Source organism: Malus sylvestris, chromosome 3, assembly GCF_916048215.2.
Source record: "Malus sylvestris chromosome 3, drMalSylv7.2, whole genome shotgun sequence".
NCBI classification, from domain to species: domain Eukaryota; kingdom Viridiplantae; phylum Streptophyta; class Magnoliopsida; order Rosales; family Rosaceae; genus Malus; species Malus sylvestris.
Window position 1 is genome coordinate 8,490,116 of NC_062262.1, and position 24,808 is coordinate 8,514,923.

The 24,808-nt window shown below is 36.3% G+C and overlaps 4 protein-coding genes and 1 long non-coding RNA gene across 10 annotated transcripts; 2 read left to right on the plus strand and 3 right to left on the minus strand.

Moving 5' to 3' along the window:
* Positions 1–1,621: 1,621 nt before the first annotated feature.
* On the minus strand, positions 1,622–3,218 carry LOC126614682 (uncharacterized). Its single transcript, XM_050282328.1, has 2 exons — positions 3,001–3,218; positions 1,622–2,752 (listed from the first exon to the last, which is right to left on the minus strand). Exon 2 carries the CDS (start codon positions 2,694–2,696, stop codon positions 1,728–1,730), a length of 969 nt encoding a protein of 322 aa, XP_050138285.1. The 5' UTR covers positions 2,697–2,752; positions 3,001–3,218; the 3' UTR covers positions 1,622–1,727.
* A 7,212-nt stretch (positions 3,219–10,430) lies between these two features.
* LOC126614681 (uncharacterized) lies at positions 10,431–12,407 on the plus strand. Its single transcript, XM_050282327.1, has 2 exons — positions 10,431–11,699; positions 11,859–12,407. The coding sequence occupies exons 1-2, from the start codon at positions 10,796–10,798 to the stop codon at positions 11,942–11,944; spliced, it is 990 nt and encodes a 329-aa protein (XP_050138284.1). The 5' UTR covers positions 10,431–10,795; the 3' UTR covers positions 11,945–12,407.
* Positions 12,408–12,846: 439 nt separating this feature from the next.
* On the minus strand, positions 12,847–13,649 carry LOC126614686 (uncharacterized). The gene is made up of 3 exons (XR_007620485.1): positions 13,427–13,649; positions 13,052–13,277; positions 12,847–12,931 (listed from the first exon to the last, which is right to left on the minus strand). It is a non-coding gene; the product is annotated as an uncharacterized LOC126614686 (long non-coding RNA).
* Positions 13,650–16,493: 2,844 nt separating this feature from the next.
* Positions 16,494–22,720, plus strand: LOC126614680 (inner membrane protein PPF-1, chloroplastic-like). 6 transcript variants are annotated; one of them, XR_007620483.1, is made up of 13 exons: positions 16,494–16,914; positions 17,016–17,126; positions 17,242–17,316; positions 17,451–17,511; positions 17,875–17,948; positions 18,050–18,154; positions 18,608–18,715; positions 18,909–19,012; positions 19,615–19,764; positions 19,847–19,961; positions 20,885–21,026; positions 21,974–22,043; positions 22,128–22,720. XR_007620483.1 is itself a non-coding variant. In XM_050282326.1 (12 exons), exons 1-11 carry the CDS (start codon positions 16,588–16,590, stop codon positions 20,990–20,992), a joined length of 1,338 nt encoding a protein of 445 aa, XP_050138283.1. In that variant the 5' UTR covers positions 16,494–16,587; the 3' UTR covers positions 20,993–21,026; positions 21,974–22,720. The 6 variants fall into 6 exon arrangements, 4 of the variants coding, with proteins under 4 accessions (XP_050138283.1, XP_050138281.1, XP_050138282.1 ...); XR_007620484.1 differs by having other exon boundaries at positions 22,354–22,720; XM_050282326.1 differs by having other exon boundaries at positions 21,974–22,720.
* On the minus strand, positions 21,547–22,537 carry LOC126614684 (uncharacterized). Its single transcript, XM_050282330.1, has 3 exons — positions 22,327–22,537; positions 21,909–21,991; positions 21,547–21,805 (listed from the first exon to the last, which is right to left on the minus strand). Exons 1-3 carry the CDS (start codon positions 22,535–22,537, stop codon positions 21,728–21,730), a joined length of 372 nt encoding a protein of 123 aa, XP_050138287.1. The 3' UTR covers positions 21,547–21,727.
* Positions 22,721–24,808: the final 2,088 nt, after the last annotated feature.

Genomic DNA, 24,808 nt, shown 5'->3' on the forward strand with positions numbered 1-24,808 from the left:
GAATAATAATTCAGGGGCTCAAACGACAACTTACTCCTTTTTTGTGCATTAGCCAAACACACAACAATGCTTTCTTAATTCAAAACTTCATGAGGAAGGATGTTATCGTTTTCCAAGTTTCCAAGTAGTAGTGTGTCTTTAGGAATTCAAATTTTGAAAATTTGTATTATTGCAGATTAGAATGGAGGAATTGATACTTGAAGAATGGGCAACTTTTGGCCAAGTCGCGTGATAACAGCGACATTACTTCTTGTTCAGGTAAAAAGTCTAACCTCTCACAAGCAGCACAATTTCGGCCGAGTCGAGTACAAAGTCTTCCTCTAAAGGCAAACCAATCATGACACCTGTCCTTTTGAGCTTTAGATTGGTCACTTCAAAGATTTTATGTTCGAGCTTGAAATGAGAAGACAAATATCACGAGATCAAGAACTAGTTAGTCTCTGTATCAAGATTCAATAATGCGGATATACTTGATGAGATGATTGCGAAAGGATAGCGTATATGAAACCTGATGTGCTCAAAATCCTTAACTAGTTAGTCTCTGTATCAAGATTCAATATTGCGGATGTACTTGATGGAATGATTGCGAGAGGAAAGCATATATGAAACTTGATGTGCCCAAAATCTTCTACTAGTTAGTCTCTGTATCAAGCTTCAATAATGCAAATACACTTGATGGGATGATTGCGAGATGAGAGCGTATATGAAACCTAATGGGCCCAAAATCCTTTTCGGGAAAATGGAATTTATTGTTGAACGGAGTTTGTTTTGTTAATAAATGTGACATTTGAAAGAGAAAATATGTTATGCACGATTGCAGGGCAAATTCACTCCCTTCCTTTGAAGACGAAAAATAGAATAAGTCCATAAAGTTAGCTCAAGCGGTGAGAGATAATAAAGTAATGTGTTAGAATAAGCATCGCTAATCACCTCCAATAAGACCCCAAAAATTGTTAAATAAGACCCACAAAGCAGATTACCTGTGGATCATTTTTTATTAATTGCATTAGCTGAACAAATTTCAACAAAATGCAGTACCCACTTCTGCCCAACATGGCTTAAGATGAATACGACTGCACTATGTGGAAGCCACCTAAGAACATTAAGAAATCTACGTGCATCGGTAATGTTACTACGGCGGGATTCCAAGTCAATCACACACTAACACGTTACAGTATGTGACTGATAAGAATATCCTTACAGTGGCATTTCCGTTGTAGTTCTTCTCGAACCGAGTCTTCAGACAAAGGATTCTAAAACCCTTTTCTAGCAAACATGACTTAAATTGGTAATTATACCAATATAAAGGTGAAGAAAAACAATGGTAAAGAAAGAACAAGATTAACCTAACCACATGATAGTGAATGATTACTGGTCAAAGAGAAAAATGATTGGACCGCAAGTTCCCCACTGGAACTAACCAACACCTTAATCACTCCGCACAATTTGCCAATTCTGTCTGGTATCCTTCATGAAGGCTCAGACAAAAATGTTGCAGACCATTCATGGTTTTTTTACCCTACCTCCCCCAAAAGCCCGAGAAAACAGTATCTCAAACTAATAAAGCATGCACCTCTAAACAAACCCGCAAGCTAAAAAAATATAAGTAATGGCAGTGTAATGAAGAAGATAAAAAACCCTTTCAACCTCTAAGATTAATACAGAAGTAAAATCCTCTTTCAAAACTAATTAACAGAAGAAAAGAATTAACAGATATCTCTTGGTAATTAACAGAGATCTAATTGCCCCATCTTGTCAAGTTGGGTTGAACATGCAGGAGAAGAAACCAGTGGAAGTACCTTGGAAGAGCTTGGAGGATTCTGATGATTCTCCTTGTTGTTGCCAACAATGAGTCTTATAAAAGACCCCTCTCTCTCTTCTGCTGTCATTGTTGAATTTGTTGAAGCTTTAGCCCCACAATCTTGAGCTGCAGAAGCTCCAGTACCGCCATTTTTAGCTGCCCTTTTCTCAGCTTCCTCCATCAATCTCCTCAGCAGCTTCTCCTCTGCATCTCTCAAGAACTTGAACTTTGGAGGGGGTGAAGATTTCAGCCTGTTCATCTCAGCCTCCGTGGAGGATTCAAAGAGGGGGTTGAATCCATGGTGTTTGTAGGCCTCCAAATTGCTCAAAGGTGAAGGTTTTACTGATGGGGAGGGCATAGGGGAGAGAAAAGGTGTGTCCACAGCCAAAATTATATCACTCAAGCTTCTAGTTCTTGACCCTTTTCTGCTACTTTTAGATTTCCCATCTTCTGATTCCAAATCCTCCTTTTCTTCCTCCTTGATTGTGAACAAAAACCTTGGTGGGCCAGCCAGATTGTGCAGCCTCATCAGCTCTGAGATTTCCACATTTTCTTCCCCATTGAGCTTCAACAGCAAATCCTTTCTAGAACCCTGTTCCAAATCCGGCTCGCTACTTCCATTGACATTCACATCTGGCTCTCTCAAATTCTCATGGGAATTTGAATTTCGATTGCTGCTGGTGTGAAGAGAATTGGGTTTTTTGAAGCAATTAAATTGGAAGATTTCCTTTGCATGGTTGCTGCTGATGTAGTCATCATCTTCTTCCTCCTCAATCTCTCTGTTGGTGACTCTCTTCTTCCACCATAGCAGGTAGTAAAGCTCTGCAACAAGTGCCAACAGCAGGCACCCAAAAACCACGCTCAACCCAATTCCCAATCCACTCAAAGACGTCATATTTCTCTCTGGAATTTCATAGCCTCGTAGCTTCCAAAATCTCTCAGTTTTCTCCACTATATACAAAACCCACAAGCAAAAAATAAGAACCCAGAAATTTAAGCCACTGAATAACAGAATAAGTACAAATTCTCTAAAAAGCTAAGAACCCACAAAGTACACTTTTGAAACTTCTGAATTTTTCACACGAATTTTACATACTATAAAAATTTCCACGCAAGTTGCCTCGGACGCACGCAACGAAGAAAAAGAAATCAGGGACTGTGAAATTCGGCGGAAAAGGAAAAGCAAAATATGAACTTACCTTTAAAGTCCAAGATTCAACCACCCAGAAGGGCCACAGCCACCACCACAATTTGTGTAGAAGTAGAAGAACCAACGGAGGGTAAAAGCTCAAAGCTTTGTTTGCAACAGAAAGTCAAATGAAATTTTTATTTTTTGCGAAGCATTCAGTGAAAGTATGAGGCTTTTTTTCTTTTGAAATTTTTTTTCGACTTTGGTGGTTTTGGTTTTGATAATTGGAAAGCAACCCACATGGAATTGGAAAAGCGTGTATGCCAATTTAATCATTTTTAAAAAAGGAAGTTAAAAAAATGGAAAGGAAGACTTGACAGTTTCTTGTAATATTATCTAAATTAAATACCTCCGTAATAAAGATGTGTTAATCGCACTCTAATGTCTTATCTTTCAACTTAAATAATCGATAAGGATCTTAAAAGATACATAATGATAATAGGTTCGGCGCTAAAAGGTAACAACAGTTCTAGACTTACATTGAATTGTGGAAGGAATGAATAAGTTGAATTCGCAAAAAAAAAAAAAAAAAAAAAAAACATCAAGGATGATGATATAAGGAATTCTGGAACGAAAAAGTTTAGATAAGCTTTCTACTTAAAGGGTAAGAAGCTAGCAACTAATGATGACTGAATATTCATGGTAGTTATTGGAGTGCATAATCACACAGCAGCAGAGCATTTAGATGATCATTTATTTGTTGATAGATTATCGTTAGGGGAGACTTAGTTGTTAAAGAAATATCGTTTCTGTTTTTTTGAAATATCGGTGGGAAAATAGCATATTAAAAGTTATTGTAGGAATCATAGTGGATTTTAATTTTTTTTAGCTTTTAAATTGAGTGAAATTATAATGTAGTTAAGAAAATAACACACTAAGGTGGATCTAGCAACTCTCCTGCAATACTATTGTTGAAACAAATAACTTCTCTTGTTCAATATATTTCATACATGTAGTATGTAGTTATTAGTTATATGATGAAGAAGAAAAATCACGTGTGGAGTGCATCTGACAAATTATTTATTCATTTTTCTAAACAAAACTTATTATTTTCTATTCATTGTTCCATATTTCATGCAATGTGGGAATTAATACCCTCGCACCAAGTATTGTATATCTATTTAATAAGGTACAGATCTTTAGCATTATTATTTTTTACTACACATCTTTTAACATATGTTTTTGTGAAGTTCACTTCATAATATATTTCAACAATTTAAGCTATTTATTTTTTAGATCTTCTTTCAAATATCATGTTTATCAAATTTGAAACCATATGACGATTAAATAGGTTTTAGAATTTTTCTGTAGAACTATATTCGTCAATTTTTTTTTCAGACAACTGTCTTAATGATTTTAAATTTGACTAATTTTTTACAAAAAATAATTTATGAATAATATTCTAAAAGATAAAGTTCAGAAAAAAAATTTTTTTATCAAAAAGTGTGTAAAAAGAGTAATGCCCGAACTCGTCCCTTATATTTTTTTGTTCAATGTTTTCAAAATTAATAATCAGATTAAACAAAGACTAGTGGTAGTGCATCAGCCAAGCTGGCCATCCACGTAATACAGCGTGATTTAGAGGGACACTGCCAAACAATACACTTGTCACCCATCATCATCGACCTGGCCTTATTTCCTGGTGACCTTCAACCTCCTGCAAAAGCTTCTTCGGCCAACAGATATAAAATCCTTACTTTCTGCAGACCCAAAAAAAAGCAGGAAAAAAGGTTTAGTTTCTTTTTGTTTTTTTTTTTCTGGTTTCTTGTTGTGGTTGGTTTCTTAGCTTTGGCACAATGAAAATACGTGCTCTGTTATGATTGATGTGATCAAAGGGTCATGATTTTGAGTCTCTATTTGCAAAGCAAAAGTAAGTACGATAGATGTTCTCTCGCTTCTCTCCAAGCGAAGAGTCTTGTTGACTTGACGTCGCTCCAGTGGTTGGTTTTTCTGGTTTCACACAACCTTCACTTATATGTCACTCTAAGGAAAAAGCTTAGAGAGGTGACCTTCCTTAATGCTAGCTCTGGTATCCTTACTAGTGGACAAAGAGAAAATTACAACAGAATCTTGAGCAAATGTATTTTGTTTTGTCTTTTAAGTTAAGTAATTAATTTACCTCTTTTCCACACATATTCCTCTTTTATCTTTTGTTTCCTTGCAACTTTTAAAGACATTCAGACCTACAATTACAAACCACTAAACTCCAATGGGGAGATAATATGTTGGTGGGAAAAACTATATTTCATACAAGTTAAACAAAACCATGTGAGTATGTTTTCTTGTTCAACACTTTAACTTTGGGTTAACGAGAAAGATTATAATAACTGAGGCAATCTGCCATTTTGTTCAACAGTGTTATTTATAAGGGAGACTTTAGATGTGATCCTTAGTCATGAATATTCTTTGATTGAAACCTTGTTAGTTTTTAATTTTTGATTGAGATCCCTGAAATTAATGTGATCATTTATTTCTATGTACGTTACTATTTTTTTTAAATTAAAAATTAGAAATTTTAGTTGTTTATATAAATGAGATTTTAAATAAAAAACCATAATTTGTGGGATTAAAAATATTAAAATATAATATACTATTGTGTGTGTGTGTGTGTGTGTAAACATGGGTACATTCTTCAAAATCACAAAAAAAAAAAAAAGATATTAGGCTTAATAACATTAGTAAATTTCTTCGGTTAAACTTGACATAGATACATTTTAAAATCAAAGAAAAAAGAATGTACCCATATAAGTTTAAAAATGGATTAGAAAAAAATTGAATAGATTTTATATTAAAAAAATGGTACATTTTACATATAACAATTTTGTATATTTAAGAATGAGTACATTTTAAGATTAAAAAGTTTTACATGAATGGGTACATATAATTAGCATGGGTACATTTAGCAAAATAAAAAAAAATATGGGTACAAATACAAATAAACTTTAAAAAATATGGGCACAAAAAGAAATTAATATATGGGTACAAATTAAAATTGAAAAGAAAATTGGTACAAATTAAAAAAAATTACATATAAAAAATGGATACAAACTAAAACTAAAAATATATGATAAAAAATTTAGTCATAAATATAAATATACTAATTGTAACATTTTTAACATTAAATGAATATATTTAGAAATAAAAAATATTTAATTATTGAAATAATTAATTATTTAATAATACCAAGGACCTTGATCAAAAATTAAAAATGAATAAGATTTTAATCAATAGAGTAGTAAAAGGAAGGATGAGAACCTAATTTTTCATATTTATAAATACTGTTTCAAGTAGCGCTTTTTTTTCTTCTTCATAAAATACTCCTAACAAAAACACTTATGAATCTTAAATCATTTTAGATCGACATTCTAATTTATAAATCTTCGTCTCATCTCTCCTATGAGTTTGGTAAAAAGTATGTGACCGTATTTTTTGAATTCCTAATATTTCAAATAGTTATTATGTGATTTTTTTTTCTTAATGAACTAAATAAAGGAGGCAAACACAGGGTGACCCAGTGGTTAGAGACGAATTCTAGGCTCGTATTCCACACAGTACGTCTTAGGTTCGATTTCTGATGCTGGTAAATTACACGATGGTGGTCAAAGAGAGGCTGAAATGCTTCTGTGCATCTTTCTAACCTTTGAAAAGTAGACTAACGAAACCATTAGCTAATCTCTTTAAAATAAAAAATAAAAATAAAAACTAAATAAAGGTGACAAGATTTAGGTTTTTGTATATTTATATTGGCAAGAATAAATAAACTCCTCTAAGCCAAATTAACCCTTGGGCTTTTGTCACGTATCGTTGAGACGTTATTTCAAAACATCTGCATGGCAGGTCAATTAAAGCTTGGGCTGGCGGATGGAATTCAATTCACTGAAAATTGGTGGAGGCCCGAATCAGTACGGGCTTGTGCAAGGCATGTGCCCCTCTAGTTGTCAAATTGGACCTAGGGTGTGCCCATTTTTTGAGTCATTGATGATCAATGAGATGTCAAATCGGAAATATTTGTGATTTGCCCCATCATCAAATCAAAAGTTGATTATTGTAAGACCATGATTTTCCAAGACCGGAGTAAAGAGGATCGGAATACACGTACTTTAGAAGTTTGTCATGAACTCGACAGCCTTATTATAGAGCTGACTAAGCAGATTAGCAATCCTGCCATCATCCTATTCCAAAATTAGTGGGGCGAAGTCCACCGACTTCGCTGAGATAGAACATGCTTGTTTCGCAATATTCGGGAACCTAATCCAACAAGGAATCAACAAGCTTTCTATAATCTTAGAGTCTTTATAATTGGCATGCGCAGCAAGTAATCACACTCTTAAGAGAATACAATATCTACTTCCTAGATATCTTGTGAGATTTCTTGGTTTAATAAGGATTTTACTATCCTAGAAAGCCATCTCCTCGAATGGTGTAAATACACCTTTTTAGGATTCATCTATGGTAGTTCAATCTTTGCATACTTATTTCTTGCCTACTGCTTGAGTCTTAATATTACTTACTAACTTGACCGTCGAAGGGCATTTGACCGACACACCCCGATCCTTGGCTGTTTGTTCTTTTACAGGTTAACAAGTTTGGGCATCTCCACCACACACAGCGGTGCACAAATTTATATCCAAACATCTATCATTTTTATCCAAATCTGAACCGATCCACATTAGCCATCTAGGCAATTTTGGAGACAATGATATTTAGGCGTGTTTGCTAACACATTTTAATACAGATGAGTCTTACATACATTAGTAGATTTTACTTTTATTAAAAAACATATTAATAAATGTGTCAATTTTATATGTACAAATCTTATTATTGAGTGTTGGGATGTCTTTTAAATATAGGAGCCTTCATCGTATGGTTCGTGAGCAAGGGGGATTGGAGTGGATTTTCCTTTCCACTACTATCCCGACCTTTTTATGATAAACCAAAAAACACCCTTTTGAAAAGCTGTATCACAAAACTCTACCTACACACTTTTGAATAAGGACATTTTAGTAATCAACATGAGTGTCTCACTTCCACTCAAGCATACTCCTCTCGTTACTAAACAGCTGAGTAGGAATTGCATCACTCCCACCCCTGCTCACTCACTCAAAGTACGTAAACATGCGTCAAAGTTATTGGCTAAACATTTGTTACTACTACTCCATACGTGCAAATTAAAGTGTTAAGGACTCTGTTAAAAATGGTCATAGCCACATAAAACTATTAATAAACGAGAATAAAAGTTATATCTTATATAACCGTATCTACAAAAATAGTTAATTTATGTGAGTTCAAACTATAAATCATAAAACCTATACAACACGACACAAAACGACATCTATTCTGATTCGAATGGAATGAGCCTCAATCCTCAATCCTCATCAACATCAACTCTAACACGTACGTAGTCTGTGGGTGGACACGTGATACAAACCCCTTGGACTAGAGAAAAGGTGACGGATCAAAGGAACGATATAAATCATAGGTCGGTGGGTGAACGACTGTTGTATCATATATATTATTAATTTACTAGTACAAGTCTTCCTGGAGAAGATATCAAGATATCATTTAATTACCATTATAATTATTAATTAATGTTAACCCCAGGTTGGGGTTGGCTGCTTGAAGAAATCATAAATTAATTAATTAATGTTAATGAGGAGGAAAAGTGTGGTCAGCGTGATGGTGAAATGGTTGGGACTAATCTTTGACCGTTTAAGGTGAGTGGTGTGTTGTGTTGGGGTTCGGAGGCACTGCCACCTGTTTGGGATGGATTTTATTTTTTAAAACAATAACGCGGACAGCTGGCTCGTCCTTCTTAAAAACGCGGTTTACATTTTATTTTATTTATAAAAAAATGATATTATTTGCTCCTTAATATTAAGTATTCTTTTTTTATTTGTAAGAAATATATGTTATGTTTGATTTTCGTCAAATACAAATTTGAATTATATTATTGCTAGTCTATTATAAGACTTAGCTTACTCTCGACCTCCAATTAATATAAATAATATATCACGTATCACGTGTATATATCGGTATTGGAGGCTTTTGCGGGATGATATTTCCATTTTTTAAAAATGGGAATTAGTTGTAAGGTTCACACATCGAATTTCAACGATCTGAACCGTCTATTTTTTAAGTTGCACTTCATAGATTATCATCCCAAAATAGTAGCAAACAAATATTAGCCAAATCGGAAATATTTGAGACATCTGATTTAGTTCAAAGCAATTGACGAACGCTTTGTTCTATAAGAAACAATAAAATTTCATCGTGATAATTAAATAAGCAAATAGTTTTGAATTGAATTGAATTGTTTCAAAGGTGATTTATGAATTGAGACTTACAAAAAAGACGGTTCAGATCATTAGAGTTCGATTTAGAGTAGGTCCCAAAACCAAGCCCCATTTTAAAAAAAATGTGAATCTTTTCTCTCTTAAAGCCTTTATTTGTACTAATGTTTGAGAGAGGATCCTAATGTGAAGATCCCGGGGGTCCTCAAATCACATTCGTTCATCGTGCATCGTGCGGTCATAAATCATTGTAATTTTTTTATATTTAAAATTGAATATAAACAGTATCTGACGAAAACTAGCCGCACAATGCACAATAAAGATGTGATTAGAGGATCCCCTCTCTTAATGTTTAATCAACAATTCTGGCATGCACGGTGAGCATAGATTGGTCTCTCTCAATCTTGTTTTGCCTCCATATTTGCTCCTTGTCCTCATCAACATGTATAATATAAGAGTAATGCTAAGTAAACTAAATTTATAGATTAAATTTGCAAACTAAATGATGTGTCACCAATAAGAACAAACATGTTAATCAACACATAAGTAATAATTCAATCATCAATTTTCATGTAATTTAGTTTATAGAATTTAGTTTACAACATTTAGTCTACACATTTAGTCTCTCTAGTATTACCCATAATATAATATAGAAAATATTAGAGAGGCCAAATTTTAAAACCAAATAATGTATCACCAATAGAAAATAAATATGTTAATCAATACTTAAATAACAATCCAATAATTAATATCCATATCATTTAGTTTACAAAATTTAGTTTAAAATTTTGATTTCCTTAGCATTACTTATATAATATATAAAAATACTAAGGGGAATCTATCACTTGTAAACTTTATGTCACTTCATATTTTTTATAATATTTTATAATATTAGCATAAAAATTAAGTTAAACTGTGAGGTAACAAATTATTCATAAAAAGTCTCAGGAGAATTCCTTATCATTTCCTTTATAATATTACCACAACCCTACCCCACCCCCCACACCAACCCAAACCGTGTGCAAAACTCGTACATCCAACGGTCCACAGAGTAGAATCCGGATGGCACGCATTATTATATATATTACCATGACTTTTCTTTTACTTACTCTACTTATATATCTATTTTCACTGTGAAGTGTTGAACCTGCGAGGAAATACAAAAAGCAGGAGGCCGGAGGGTATTTGAGGAAGAACGGCATGAAATTGCGTCATATACATACATACATACATACATATACATATACATATACATATATATATATATATATGAGTCCTATCCATAAATGTCATCACTAACTTTACCTTATCATCAACTGAGCAAACGAATGATTCTCAAAAGCCCAAACGCCACACTCATCTTAATTAGCACTTCCGCTTCCCCTTCCACTTGGATCGTTGCTTAAGTAACAGGCACAGCCGCAGAGGCACCCCAATTGACTTGGGCAGTGTGTGGCAGCGGGACTAGGAGGAGCCCCACTGAGTAGTGTACACAGAGCTTATTGTACGACAGTCATGGCGTCAGACGATAGTATGACCATCCGGTCTTGTATCTCCATGCAGGAAGACGAGTACTATGAGGATACCGATGATTGGTTTGATCAACTGCCCCATCCCCATAACTTGTCTAGGCTATCCATGTGTTCCGTATGTGGTACCGATCGTGAGGATGTTATGGATTATGATAGTAATCATCATGATCATGGTAACTACTACTACCATGGCCAAGATAAATCCCCAGAAGACACTACCGCTGGCATGAATATGTTCATGTCACTCTTGTCCATGGAAAGCTTTGACCGGGACGTACTGGAAGTTGGGCTGTCATCCGACTCCGACAAGGAACCCAGCTCTTACTCACTTCCGGCAACGCCCCCAAGACGAAGGGCTCCAGGTGGAATGTCCCATTACAAGCATCCCAATTCCATGCTGCTTAAAGAGTACGCCAGCGAGAATGAAGCTCAAACAGTCATGGGCAACATTTCCAGGAAGAGCAGGAGGAGAACAAGAAGGACGCGAATCATCAACAATCGACACTCATGGCTATCGGCATCACCAGACAGAAGAAACATAGCTAAAAAGAAAGATGATGATGATGATGATGACACGAAGGACGCCAATAATACGATGATGGCGCGGACGGATAGTAGTCAGCTTGGCCATTGCCATAGCTTTAGCGGGGAGAGTGAGGGTGGGAGTGTGGTAGTGATAACGAGGCCCAAGGGAGGGAGGAGGTCCTTGTGCATGGACATGGAGGAAGTCAAGGCTTGCAGAGATCTTGGGTTTGAGTTGGAGCACCAGCATATGCTGCACGAGATGCCCCATCATCTTTCTCGCTCTGCCTCCACCCTTGACACCAACACTACCTGCAGTAGCGGCGGCAATTCCCCCATCGCCAACTGGCGCATCTCCAGCCCCGGTACATATGCCTATGCCTGCCTAGCTTCCATCTTATATATGCCTTTGCTTTTATTCCTTCTCAATTCTCAAACTGACCAGCCAAAGGTCATTTTTCATTGCATTGATCTCACAATTACCGGCATCATCTAAATTCGGGTCTAAATTATCTCTACTCCAGGTGACGACCCACGGGAAGTGAAGGCTCGAATCAAGGTCTGGGCGCAGGCTGTGGCATTGGCATCCACATCACGACAAGGCATCTGAGCTCACTAATCCACAAAAATGATCGCTTATTCTCCCAGCATGTGGTTTTTCAGTTTACCTATTTTGCTTCCTACACTTATGTTTGGGTAGTCCGTCACTCAGCACATTTTTTGTTCTTCTGGGTTTTGGATAGATTGCATCGTTTCAGTTTCCCTAGAAGGATTGAGGTTTCTGGTTGACGTTCCTTGATCTTCATCTGAGTTCACCGTATTTCAGCGCTACCTCTGCAGCGCAGCTGCTCCACATTGTAAATATAGTAGTATGCTGTAACTGATCATTCTTTTTCGTGATGACAGATTACAGACATACTTGATTATGTTCATTGTGTGTAAAGATTTTCAAGATTCAGTTTCATGTATCCATTTTGTGTGGCGTTTCCCATTGGATATTGGCATTGGGAACGATCGATATTGATATTGTATTGGTTATGAAACATATATACAAAAGTTCATGTTCCTACATAGTCCTAATGTTATCCGATATCCGCTGCCAAAAATCATCGGAATATCGCTAACAAAATACTAAAGCAGAGACAAAGGAAGAAACAATGCCATGTTTTACTTGGACGAAACTCAGTGCAGGAGCCAAGTCACTGGCCGCTTTTAACCCTAATTCGCCTCTCAAAAGTAAACTGTGTTAACGATGATGGAGAAAAGTTAGCAAGTCTATATGTTGTGGACACAAAAGTCAGGAAACAAGATCCAACAAAATAAGGCCTTTGATCACAAAGTCAAGAGGTCTATTGTATAGACACTTAGCGTTGTATAGGCTAGCTTTTATTGCATATGGTTGAGTGTAGTTGGGGCAGCTGCTGCCTTTATTGTTTAGAACTCCAGCACTGTTATATATGGAGGCGACAAATTCCAAAATCTCTGCAAAACTCACTGAACAGATTAAAACCACATGCAATGGACAACAACAAGGCACTTAGCAGATCGATTTAGCATGGCAAAAGACTGGGAATAAGTCATGGGAGATATATCCTCACTGCAGATAGAAGATTCATTTTAGTCCCTCGCAATTGAAATGGAGAGAAGAAATTGGGAAAGGGTATCGAAAGCTGAGAAAAACAAAGGCATCTTCTAATAATTTGAATGCTCAACTTACTCATTGGTTGCTAACAAGTTGAAAACTTGTGATTGAATCAACACACCAAGGAACCTTATTCAAACCAACAATTCTCCCAAGCCAACGATGGACACCCAAGTTTCACGAGTGACACCGGAGGCTCAACTAGCATGCTAAAAATGAAATTACCTTGGAGAAACTGGATGAGGGAATTCATTCCTATACCATTAGGATTGGCAGATGGAGGGTCTAAACTTGCTTGGAGCTGACGAAAACAACTACAAAAGTCAAAATCCTTGACAAACTGATAAACAGTGAGTACCGTTTCTGTCATGCCTTACAGGTTTTAATCATCTAGGTTTGAAATAATCGAGGAAAACAATAGAGTTAGGATGGGTATTGAACATGACTTACCTGATTGCAAACAAACCAGCATCTCGGATACTGCTTCTATTTATGTTCCAGCTGCAAGTGTAACTGGTCAAGGAAGAAAAAGCTTGCAGTTTTATGAGCTGTTTCAAATGGAAAATTGGGATGGACAAGATTCTCTGTCACCTTCAGAGCTTGATAAGAATACAAATGCTTTGGATACACAAGATAAAAATCCCAAGGGAGATGCCTGTGGCCTTCGGGGTGAAGACCCTGTTTGCACTCAAAATATACCCATTTTTACTTATTTGGGCAATTTGGGTAAAATATGGCATTTGGAGGATTAATATGCAAGAAAGCTAACTTGGAAGGATATTTAGATGCAAGTGGAAGGGTTGGACATTATAATATTGTTTCTCCAATTCGTTTGGGTGGTGGAGATGTGTATGCCTTCAAGTAGATTGGAAAAGCATTCAGACATTCTTGCAGGAGGCATGTGAAGAAGACAGCTTGCTTCTTTTTATTATTAATTTATTACAAGTGGTGGAGATATGTGGTGGAAATTCAAACTTGCTTATTCTAAACATTTCACAATACAAGCTGCCCAAGCTTCTTTCGGGCAAGTACAAAACCTCAGCAGGAGGTTTCCTCCAGACCTCTATAAAAAGGAGCAGATGCACAAGGATTATGGACACTCAAACAAACAAACAAAAGCCAAAACTCTGCTCAAGCCAGATTTGCCTTCAACGAAGCTGTAGTCAGCACAAGCCTTCATCCCATTCGGGATAAACCTTCTCAAACCCCTGTATTAGCTCTGCTGCTCACTTGCGGTATCGATCTCATTTGTAGCTTTTTTGTACTCATTTCCAGCCATATAAATTACAAGCAATCTGCAATTTTAGTCACTTTCCTCTGTCATTTATATTTCCAAGCAACCTTGTCATTTACATATTGTTCTATCTCTCCATATAAGTAAAGTCCTTATTTTTAAGGCAAACAAAGAACCTTAATTTGAGCAACTCCCACTCAAATGGCACAATCTCTTGATTTGAAGTCAAAAGGCGCAACCTCAATCATTCAAATCCCGTCTACTAGCGGCATCTAGTAGTGGCACGCCCGCACCCACCAATCTCGTATGTGAAGTAAATCCCCAGCTTGCCCGCAAGGCGCCATGGCGGATTTAGGGAGCGAACAGACCCCACTACTTCAGGAGAATGGGGTGGAGGTGCTGGTATTGAATTCAGTCATCAAGATGGTATTGATGTGGTTTCCGTTTCAGGACAGAAGCAGGGTATACGAAAGATTTCAACGAGCTCAAAGATTAGAAAACTGTACAGAAAACAGAAACCATTGCGTAAAAAACTATTTCCTTGGAACTATGATTGGTATAGAGAAAAGGCTTGCATCGATGAGAAAATGGGCGAGTATGTGGGAACTATTAGGAAGTGCAAATTAGGAATTGTGGATCATGCATCAGTTTTAAGAACATCCTCAGGACAGTCAAGTCATATTAAACGATCGTGTAAAGGGGCAATTAAAGGTCACCAGAGCATTTGGTGCTGGGTTCTTGAAGAAGGTCAGTTCAGCTGGTAACTTTTACCGAAAATAAATTAGGAATTGGAGAGAAGGGTTTAGGGGTGCAACTCGGGCGGTTGGTGGGTTAGAAGGTCAACCAACTCTAAACCAACCGTTTCAATTTCGGTTCAAGTTCAGGCTTGGGTTATGATGGATCGAAGATAAATGAATCTAATCCAACCCGTGATCGGGTTCGAGTTAATGCAGGTTGGTAAAGAACTATAAGGTTATTCAGTTTATTCTTGAGCATACCCATCCAACATTTAAGTCCTAGTAAGACTCAATTTTTAAGTCTCATAGGAACATGTCTCTTGCACAAAAAGATGAAGCAGATATGGTAGATAGTTTAGAAATTGCTTCAAGAGAAACTGTGGAAATTATGAGTAGACAAGCTTGTGGTCGTCAATATCTTAGATTCATTCATGATGATTATAAGAACTATTTACGTTCCAAATGAACAAGAGAGAGGAAGTTAGGTGATACGGACATAATGTTAGAATATTTACAAAAAAATTGCAGTTGAATGATCCTCATTTCTTCTATTTTATAAAAGTGGATGAAAATGATTTGATTACTCATATCTTTTGGGTCAATTCAAAGACAATGGTGAATTATAATTATTTTGGTGATGTGGTATGTTTTGATCCTTTTGCGATGTTTGTTGGTGTCAACAATCGTAAACAAACGGTTGTATTTGGTGTTGCATTATTGTATGCTGAGATGGTTTCCACACTCAGTTTATTTTCGATACTTTTGTCAAGTCAATGCCTAGAATGAAAAAAAACTACTCTAACAGATCAAGATGCAAAAATGGCCAAAGCATTGTTTGAGAAACAACTACAAATATGTCATCGTTTATGCATCTGGCAGATATACTAAAACGCAGCCAAGCAACTTAAAAGTGTTTTTGAAAACTTTGATGATTTTGCCAGAGTTTAGTAGTTGCATATACGACTACAAGGATGAAGATGATTTTCTAGATGGAGCAACATGATGCAGGATTATAATCTTACATACGATGATTGGTTGAACTGATTGTTTGTTGTAAAAGAGAAATGGACATTAGTTTATAGGCGGCAAACTTTTTGTGCTAATATTACTACTACTATTTAGCAAAGTGAAAGTATGAATAGTGCTATCGTTAAGTATGCCAATTACAAATAATTTGCTACAATTTTTAAAACATTTTGAAAAGTTGTTGATGATCGTTAATATCAAAAGTTTGTCAAATTATCAAAAAGATAAACTCAATACCTGCCTTCAACAACATTGATGTTGTCTTCAATTGTTTATTATTAAATGCACAATCTGACATATGTGCGGTTTCTTCGCAATTAATTAAAATGAAATTAAGATATTTAAATTCTTTTTTTTTTTTCCGTCTCTGTCCCATGTGACACGAGGGGTGATAAACTACGCAATTCAATATGTCAAATGACAAAACGATCCTTCTCACCCTGACGTGGTCTCTTCCCATTGGTTCCCACAATAACCACTCATAAATCGCCGCGCCAAAATCAACGACTCGGAAAAAGAAGGAAAGAAAAGAATATCTCATCCTCATCTCTCCTCTTCCTGTACTCGACCATGAACCACTGACAGAGCCTGGGACCCACTCTCAAATTCCTTTCATGGCGAAGACTCTCATCTCATCCACACCGTTCGTCGGCACATCTCTGCCGTCTGTCTCCCTCCGTGGGTCCTACACTCTCCCCTACCGCAGCAACGGACTCGCCACCACCAGAATCAGGTTCAGCCTCCACGACTCCGTTCCTCCGATTAATCCCTTCGACCACTCCCCCGTCGACGTCGCCTCGCTTTTGAGCCGCGCCGAGGGGCTTCTTTACACGATTGCCGACGCCGCCGTCGCCGTCGACCCGAGCTCCGCCGATGCTGCAGCTCAGAAGAATGGCGGGTGGTTCGGCTTCATCTCCGACGCCATGGAGTTCGTGCTCAAGGTAGTTTGAGTTTCATAAATTTATTTAAGTTTCTGGGAAAAAGAATGAAATTTGGGATATTATTTGCTGATATTTTACTGCTGGAAATTGAATTTTGATAGATTTTGAAAGGCGGGCTCGATGCCGTGCACGTTCCGTATTCATACGGTTTTGCAATTATACTGCTTACGGTTATCGTTAAACTTGCCACACTGCCTCTCACAAAGCAACAGGTTTGGTGTTTGGTGTTTGTTAGTTGATAATTCGTTTTTTTTTTCTTTTCAAAAAACCCATTTGTTTTGTTTTTCAAAAATTTGAATTTTTGGGTGTAATATTTGTAATATGCAGGTGGAATCGACGTTAGCGATGCAAAACCTTCAACCAAAACTTAAAGCCATACAAAAAAGATATGAGGGCAATACGGTGAGGCTTTACCTTTGTTGAAATGGGTTTCCTTTAACTGTTGAGTCGGAGTAATTGCCGAAATGTGGTTAAGTGTTTTCCTGCCTCTGTTTTCTTGTGGTAACTAATTCGTAACTATGGTTTTCGCTATGTAGGAAAGAATACAACTTGAGACATCACGGCTGTATCGGCAGGCAGGGATTAATCCATTGGCAGGTAAGAAGTTTAATTAATCACTATTATATTATGTTCATGTATGTATGCGTGCGTGCTGGATTGATCATTTATCGCGTTACTTGAATGTGAAACACCTTCAATATGAGTTCTAATCGGACTTAATTTGCATATTCTTACATGAACTTTAAACACAATTGTTCGCTGTGTTGGTTCATCGTGAGATATTTAAGTTTTACTAATGGAACCAATTTCTGTTTATGTTTAACTTTTAAAACTAAAGATCTTGATGTTTTGCAATGCCATGTTGAGCTGGTGTGTTGAATTTAATTTGATTTCTTGATCGTATTCTGGTGTGTCACCTTGAGCCAAACTACGAGGCACTTATTCAATTTTTTAATGTAGGGTGTTTACCAACTTTGGCCACAATACCGGTTTGGATAGGTCTATATCAAGCTCTTTCAAATGTGGCAAATGAGGTAATTAGTAGGTTGCCACTAAATTTTCAGTTGTGAGATGACTATTTTCCTTAAAATAAAAACAGTAGTGCTGATATTTGCAAATTTTTGTTTACTCAAAGGGATTGTTGACAGAAGGTTTCTTTTGGATCCCCTCTTTGGGTGGCCCAACATCAATTGCTGCTCGACAAAGTGGTTCTGGCATTTCGTGGCTGTTTCCATTTGTGGTAAGATATTTTGTGATTTCATGAATTATGAAGCTAACGTTTGTTATACAGCTAAGCTTAGTCGACCTTAGTTCTGGAAGCAGTCTACCAATTGTTAGCTAGCATTGCCTGTCTAACAATTGGTAAAGTGTATGGATAAATATGTTGAAGTTTGAATTGTACATATGAAAGTGAATTTTAACAACTCTAACTTAGATTTTTTAATAATTTGATCGGTCTTTCATTCAGTTTGTGTTCTACTAATTTACTTGCATTCTTAGTTGTGGATCTTTAATATGGATGATAAATATATTAGAAAGGTGAACGAGTTATCAATGAACCTTGAAGCACTTTACTACAGCAATTTAGGCATGGTACCTGATCTAAGCGAGTAGCTGTATCATATTACTACTGAGGCCAAGTTACTTTCATGTGAATTCAACTGTTTATTACAAAGTATAATTTATGACGCAGGATGGACATCCACCATTGGGCTGGTCTGACACTGCAGCATACCTTGTTTTGCCTGTCCTCCTTGTTGCTTCTCAGTATGTTTCAATGGAGATCATGAAGCCTCCACAGGTAAAGAATTGTGTGTCTGCATTTACATTGGTTTCTTCATTTTCGTTTTTGATTCCTGTTTCATTTTGCTACCAAAAAAAAAAAAAAAACTTTATGGTTGCGGGGATTGAATTATGGACCATTCAGGTGTGTGGTTATCTAGACTAACAGGTTTTTATTTTACTGTTTGTAACCTTAACTCTTCCTTTGGCAGACTGATGATCCAGCTCAAAAAAACACACTTCTTGTATTCAAGTTTCTTCCCCTCATGATTGGTTACTTCTCCTTGTCTGTTCCTTCAGGATTGTCAATTTACTGGTTAGTTTTTCATTAACGAAAATTTACTATGTATATCATCTTTCATGTATTGTATGCTAATACACAAATTACTGCCTGGATTTTGCTTGGAACTTCCTTAAAGGCACCTGTTAAGGAACGTGACAAGGGCTTTAAGATTATTCTGACAAGGGCTTTAAGATGTTTCTTATTTTCCTTTTAATGTCTTAGAACTCTTATTCTTTCTGACAAGGGATTTAAGATTATTCTGATTTGGCCTTAGATGTCTTAAGGTATTTCTTTATTTTATTTTATTTAAGGTCCATGGTTTTTGCAGTTTTGGTTAAAAGGGACAGCTTACTATTAATGATTTTTCTAGAGTCACTGTCAAATTTTGTTGGTACAGAAAGTACCGCTTTCATATCATACTGTAAAAACTTATCGTTCCACTTCATTTTAATTTTTCATTTTTAATTATTGTTCTCTCAATGTTTGCCACCATTTTCATGTAATGCAATCTATCTAGGAATAAATAAAATATGTTTTCTTTCATTTGCAAGCTGTATCTGGTGTAATTCTGAAAAATGATTCAAAGTGACCTTGTTTACGCTCATTCTTTATCAGTTGTATAATTTGTTTTTCAGGTTCATAAACAATATCCTCAGCACAGCACAACAAGTATGGCTGCGCAGATTAGGAGGTGCAAAGCCTGCTGTGAATGAGAATGCAAGTGGAATCATTACAGCAGGACGTGCAAAGCGATCAGATTCTCAGCCAGTAGAGGCTGGCAGTAGGTTGGTGTTATACTTTTGGAGAATTGTATAAAATCTTTCATAAAGTTCTGTTCCTGACCAAATGAAAAATGGTGATCAACAGATTTAGGAAGTTAAGAGAAGAAGAGAAAAAGAAACAATTGAGCAAGGCGTTAACAAATGAAGAGGTTCAGACTTCTGATTCTGAAGTTGGTCCAAATGAAGAAAGCAATGACAAGGTAAAATTCAAAAATTTAGTGTTAGGATTAGATTTAACCTGTTAAGTAGTCTTCTAAAGAAGAAACCTAAGCATTATATCTCAACTATATGAAAAGATGACATTCTTTTATGCATAGTTTTAATGATTATTGAAGAAGATAGTAGTTGTGTGTTTAGACTCACCTTGCTAATCCATTTTTCAAAGTGGAAGTTTTTATTGGATGGTCAAAACATTCCTTGTTTGTTGTATTTGAACAGTCCCGGCTATAGTACCTAATAATCATCCATGCTTTCTTTGAATGAAACTCATGACTTTAAACAAGTGTTTTGGACACTAGAAGTTAGTCACTTATACAGTGTGGTAAACTAGGGTAATCATAAGCCATAACTTATCTACTTTGTCTTTTTGTAGTAGTTTGTGGGTTCCACTACTTGTGTGTCAATTGAATTAATGTTGCAAGAACTTGTACAAAGTAGCCATTGAATTATAATGAAATAGTCATGAAGTGCGGAGGTCTTTTATTCCTGCACCGACATGCATGATCAGGTGCGTGTCTGCAATGCATTTCTTCTTTGGTACTAGATGCAAGGCAGCTCACTTAATTTGATTCCCCACGTAACCATCTAGAAATGGGAAGTTATTTGTCTTCCACCTTGCTAATAGAAGAAAGACAAACTAACTGATAAATGTAAAAGGGGTATTTCATGAAACGCAAATGGCACTTGCTCTAATTTGTTATACTTAGAAAGAAATGAAATGATAATCATATCCATTAATTAAATCTACTGTTAGAATGGTTCATTCTTTGTTGTTGTATTGAACATTATACATTATGAACAAGTACCAAACATGAATGTGACAGTTAGTGAACATTAGGTTGTTTAGTTGTATTTAAATATTGTTTAAGTTTTGCATTTGGAACTGATTTAGAGGTTATATCAGGGTGAGGAGGTTCTAGAAGAGGTGTATGGTTCTGGTGTTGGAAAGGAGCTTCCAAATGATCCTCGACCAAGGAGAAGCAAGCGATCTAAAAGGAAGCGTGCTGTATAAAATGACCGTATACTGATTAAGTTTATAGTTCACGGTGAGTCCTGTATATCTCAGCCAAGTGTATTGTAGTTAATATATCATCGGCTTTATGCTGGCTCATTATTTTTGAGGTATAATGAAAATCATGCTAATTACTTCTCATCTACTTAGTCTCTTCATTCCACAGGGTGCTAAAATTGTACTTTATTGTCAGATTTGTTGCATGGACTACCAAGTAGATAATTAATGCCTTAGAAAAATGGAAAACAGTACGCATGAAGATTTAACATGCTATTAAGGTTTTGCATTATTGCACTTTTCATTTTTGGAAAACGAAGCAAAGTTGTAAGTTTGTGTATCAATGCAACTGGTTTTTCCAATTTAGAAGCTTTAGGATGACAAGTTATATTTTGAATGTCTGTCCTTTGAACATTGAGAGGATTGATTGGGTAACTGATATATGTGAACATATTTCTTGCCTTTCAGTAATGCCAGGATTAATATTTATGTTAACAGTTCTACTGTAGATTTATATTATGGAACTCCTACACTTAACATTTTTGCTCATGCACAAATGCCACAAAAGCTTCTAGAATTCAGATGTTCTAAATCCAATTTTGCACAAGCACATGCCTCGATGAGAGGTTTTTTGACCTACATGAAAAGTTGAAAACCACTGATCTCCTTCAGGCCTCTAACAAATACAATAATCTAATTAGTTCTACTTGCTAAGTTAACTACGATTGCGTCAAATGTTCATTGCTTCGATGGTGGGCGATGATTCCCTACTGGGTTTGGTCCTGATGGAGTTTTGTGGATGTTCCTTCCACCGACCTGTTTTTTAACGTTGAACAAAGATGCAAGGAGTCAAGGTAAAGTTGTTTGGCATTGAGCAAATGAAAGCTAATTGATAAATTCTATTATATTATATACACACCTTAGTAGGCAGAACATATCTGGTTCTTGACCCCAACGACCCTGAACCTGAGGCGGGCTGTGCAGTATTGAGCTTGAACTGAACTGTGGCCAGCAACAAAGAAAGCTAAATGCATTAAATCTTGAAGGAAACAAGGTACAATCTGTTCAGTTGTATTTCATTTTCTTTATACTGATGAATCATGTTCAAATGTTTGTTACATTTTCTCACATTATTTAGAAAGAAAGAAGATAGGCCACCTTTCGTGCCGAGAATTGGTTTATATTGGATAACTCACTAAATTCAAGTAACGTTGTTGGAAGAAACCGAGGCCAACTTCCATACATTGTCTACATAATGGTAACAACGTACCTTGAATCTAGTGCGTTATCTTAGTCCAATCCAATCGTAAGCACCAAACGTAGCCAAAGTGTCTTACCTGATTCAATATCTTGAACATAAGTAGTGTGGTGGTGGTATTGAGAAGCTGCAAGCAGGAGCCAAACCAAGAGAAGATGAGTGGGAATTTGTCGTCTCATGTTGAGCATGCTAACAGTGAATAGGAATGTTTTAGGATGTCTGGTGTGGCAGGGCTTCTTATAAGCAGGAAGAAGTAATTTTATATGCCACGTAGGCATTGCCCTAATCATATCCAAACTTGAAAAACTTGTGGGAATGTTTTGTTAGAAGGTTGGATGGGAATCCTATGCCATTTTAGACACAGTGAATACACATGTAGAAATCTAGGTTGCTTGCTCCTCATTATTTGTTGACTTCTTTGTACTTATGATTGCATCCATGATAACCATGCTGTCGGCAATTCCAACTGGGAAGTCCTGAATCATTGTTCTTCTCTCTTTTCCAAGACAAACTTTACATTTTCTTTTTGTCGGGCTTCTCTGTGTGCGGTTGAAGACGATGTTTGATAACCATTTTGTTCTGTAGTTTTTAGTTTTGATTTTTTTTGGTAGAGACGAAGTAAGGGTTGGAGAAAAGTGGTATGAGGGATACGGAAAGAATGTACATGAAATAGTAAGAACCTTGAAATCCTTCCTCTACCCTTCTTCATCTCTCCTTCCTCCCACGTATTTCTCATTTGTCTCTAACAAGAAATGAAAAACCAAAAACTAATAATGAACCGAACTGGGAGCTTTTGTAGTCCAAATCCCGCCTGGAGTAAACCTCGTGGATTACAAATGGGTATTCACAAGAAAGCGCAATGAGAAAACAAGATTGCAAGATATAAAGTACGACTCGTTGCATAAGGTTTTTCACGAAGATCTAGAATTGATTAAGAGGAGACATACTCTCCTATAATTAATGCAATTACGTTCCGTTACTCAATAAATTTGGTGGTTTCAGAAAAACTTGATATTTGTAACCCATTTGCAATCTCGTTTTAATCTTTAGTGGCTGCTTGTTGTGATGATGATGTTCTCCACACATGGCTATGCCTACAAATGCAAATAAGCATGCGTTTTCGTTTTCTTGTCTGCTCTGATCCGGGAGCTTCCGTAGAGAATGTGCTTTCTACTGGAGTCACTTTTACTCATTTTCATTAAGATCTCTACACTCTACCTAGAAAATGTTTGCAAGAGCAGAAGTACCTGAGAGAAAAAAGCACTTTTCATGATGGTGCTTCTGCTGGAAGCCACATAACTCCTAATAATTTATTTCCAAATGAAGATAGGGGAACTTATTAAGGCCCCGTTTGGGATTGAGGTGATTTTAAAAAAAGCCACTATGAAAAAAAGCTGAGGGTCATTTTTGTGTTTGGTAAACTGAAAAAAAAAGGCTTATTTTGAAAGCTGCTGTGAGAATAAGCTGAAAATCAAAGGAAAAGCTGAAGCTGCTATTTGCTGCTTTGAAAAAAAGTCAGTTTTTTCAAAGCACACGGAGCTACAGTGCTCCTTTAATGAAAAGACACACTATCATCCTGCTTTTTTTTCCAAAAGCACTTTCACAAAAAAGTTTACCAAACACTCTACTGGCTTTATTTCACAGCCGCTTATTCTCACAGCACAGCCGCTTATTCTCACAACAGCTTTTTTTCAAAGCACAGCAATACCAAACCAGCCCTAAATGTGTCTGGATTCCCAGAACCTAACTACTGATCTTGGGCTCACCTAACTCCTCCCATATGGATTTAACCGTGAAAAGAGCTGCTTAAGGTTTTTATAGTGTCTGAAAAGTTGGAAGGTATTGTAAAAAGGATAGTGTTATTCATACACTCGTTTTTACCTCAGACACACCTTTGTTAATATTGTTAAAAGGAGTGTATGAGATGTAAATATGGGTGTGTGGATAGCATTACCCTTGTAAAAATCTGTTGCCAAGAGGTGGAACGCGACACATACATCTTCAACAATACTAGCTAAATTTTTGTTATTGTAGCTACCCAAATGATCCAAATATTAATTTGGCTAGCCACCACTTTCAATAATACTAGCTATTTTAGTTTTTAAGTTAAAATATTTTTATATTATTTTTTTCCTAGACTTAACAACCCAAACTCATTTTCTTTTCGTGAAGCCCAATATTTTATAGTTTTAGTGTTTAGCAAAAATTTAACTTTCTCTCCCCTCCAAGCTTAATTTAGTTAGTTACTATTCACAAAGTTACGATAGCTAGTCATTTAACTAGCATGTTAGAATTTGATTTTTCTGTATTTTTTGTTAAAGTAGCCAAAATGCCTTATTTAGCTAGGTTGTTGACGATGCTATCACCACTAACTTGAAAGAGGGATGACAAAACTAACTTCTTGTTCAAGATGTAGTAGTCTGACTTTGGAACCCTAATTGAATCGAATATAGTTTATATTGAATAGTTTCACTACTAAATGTGATGTGTTGATGTCTTTTACATAAAACCGTGCACTTGCTAGTACATGCAAGTGAAATACTTAACCTCTCTAAAGCTAT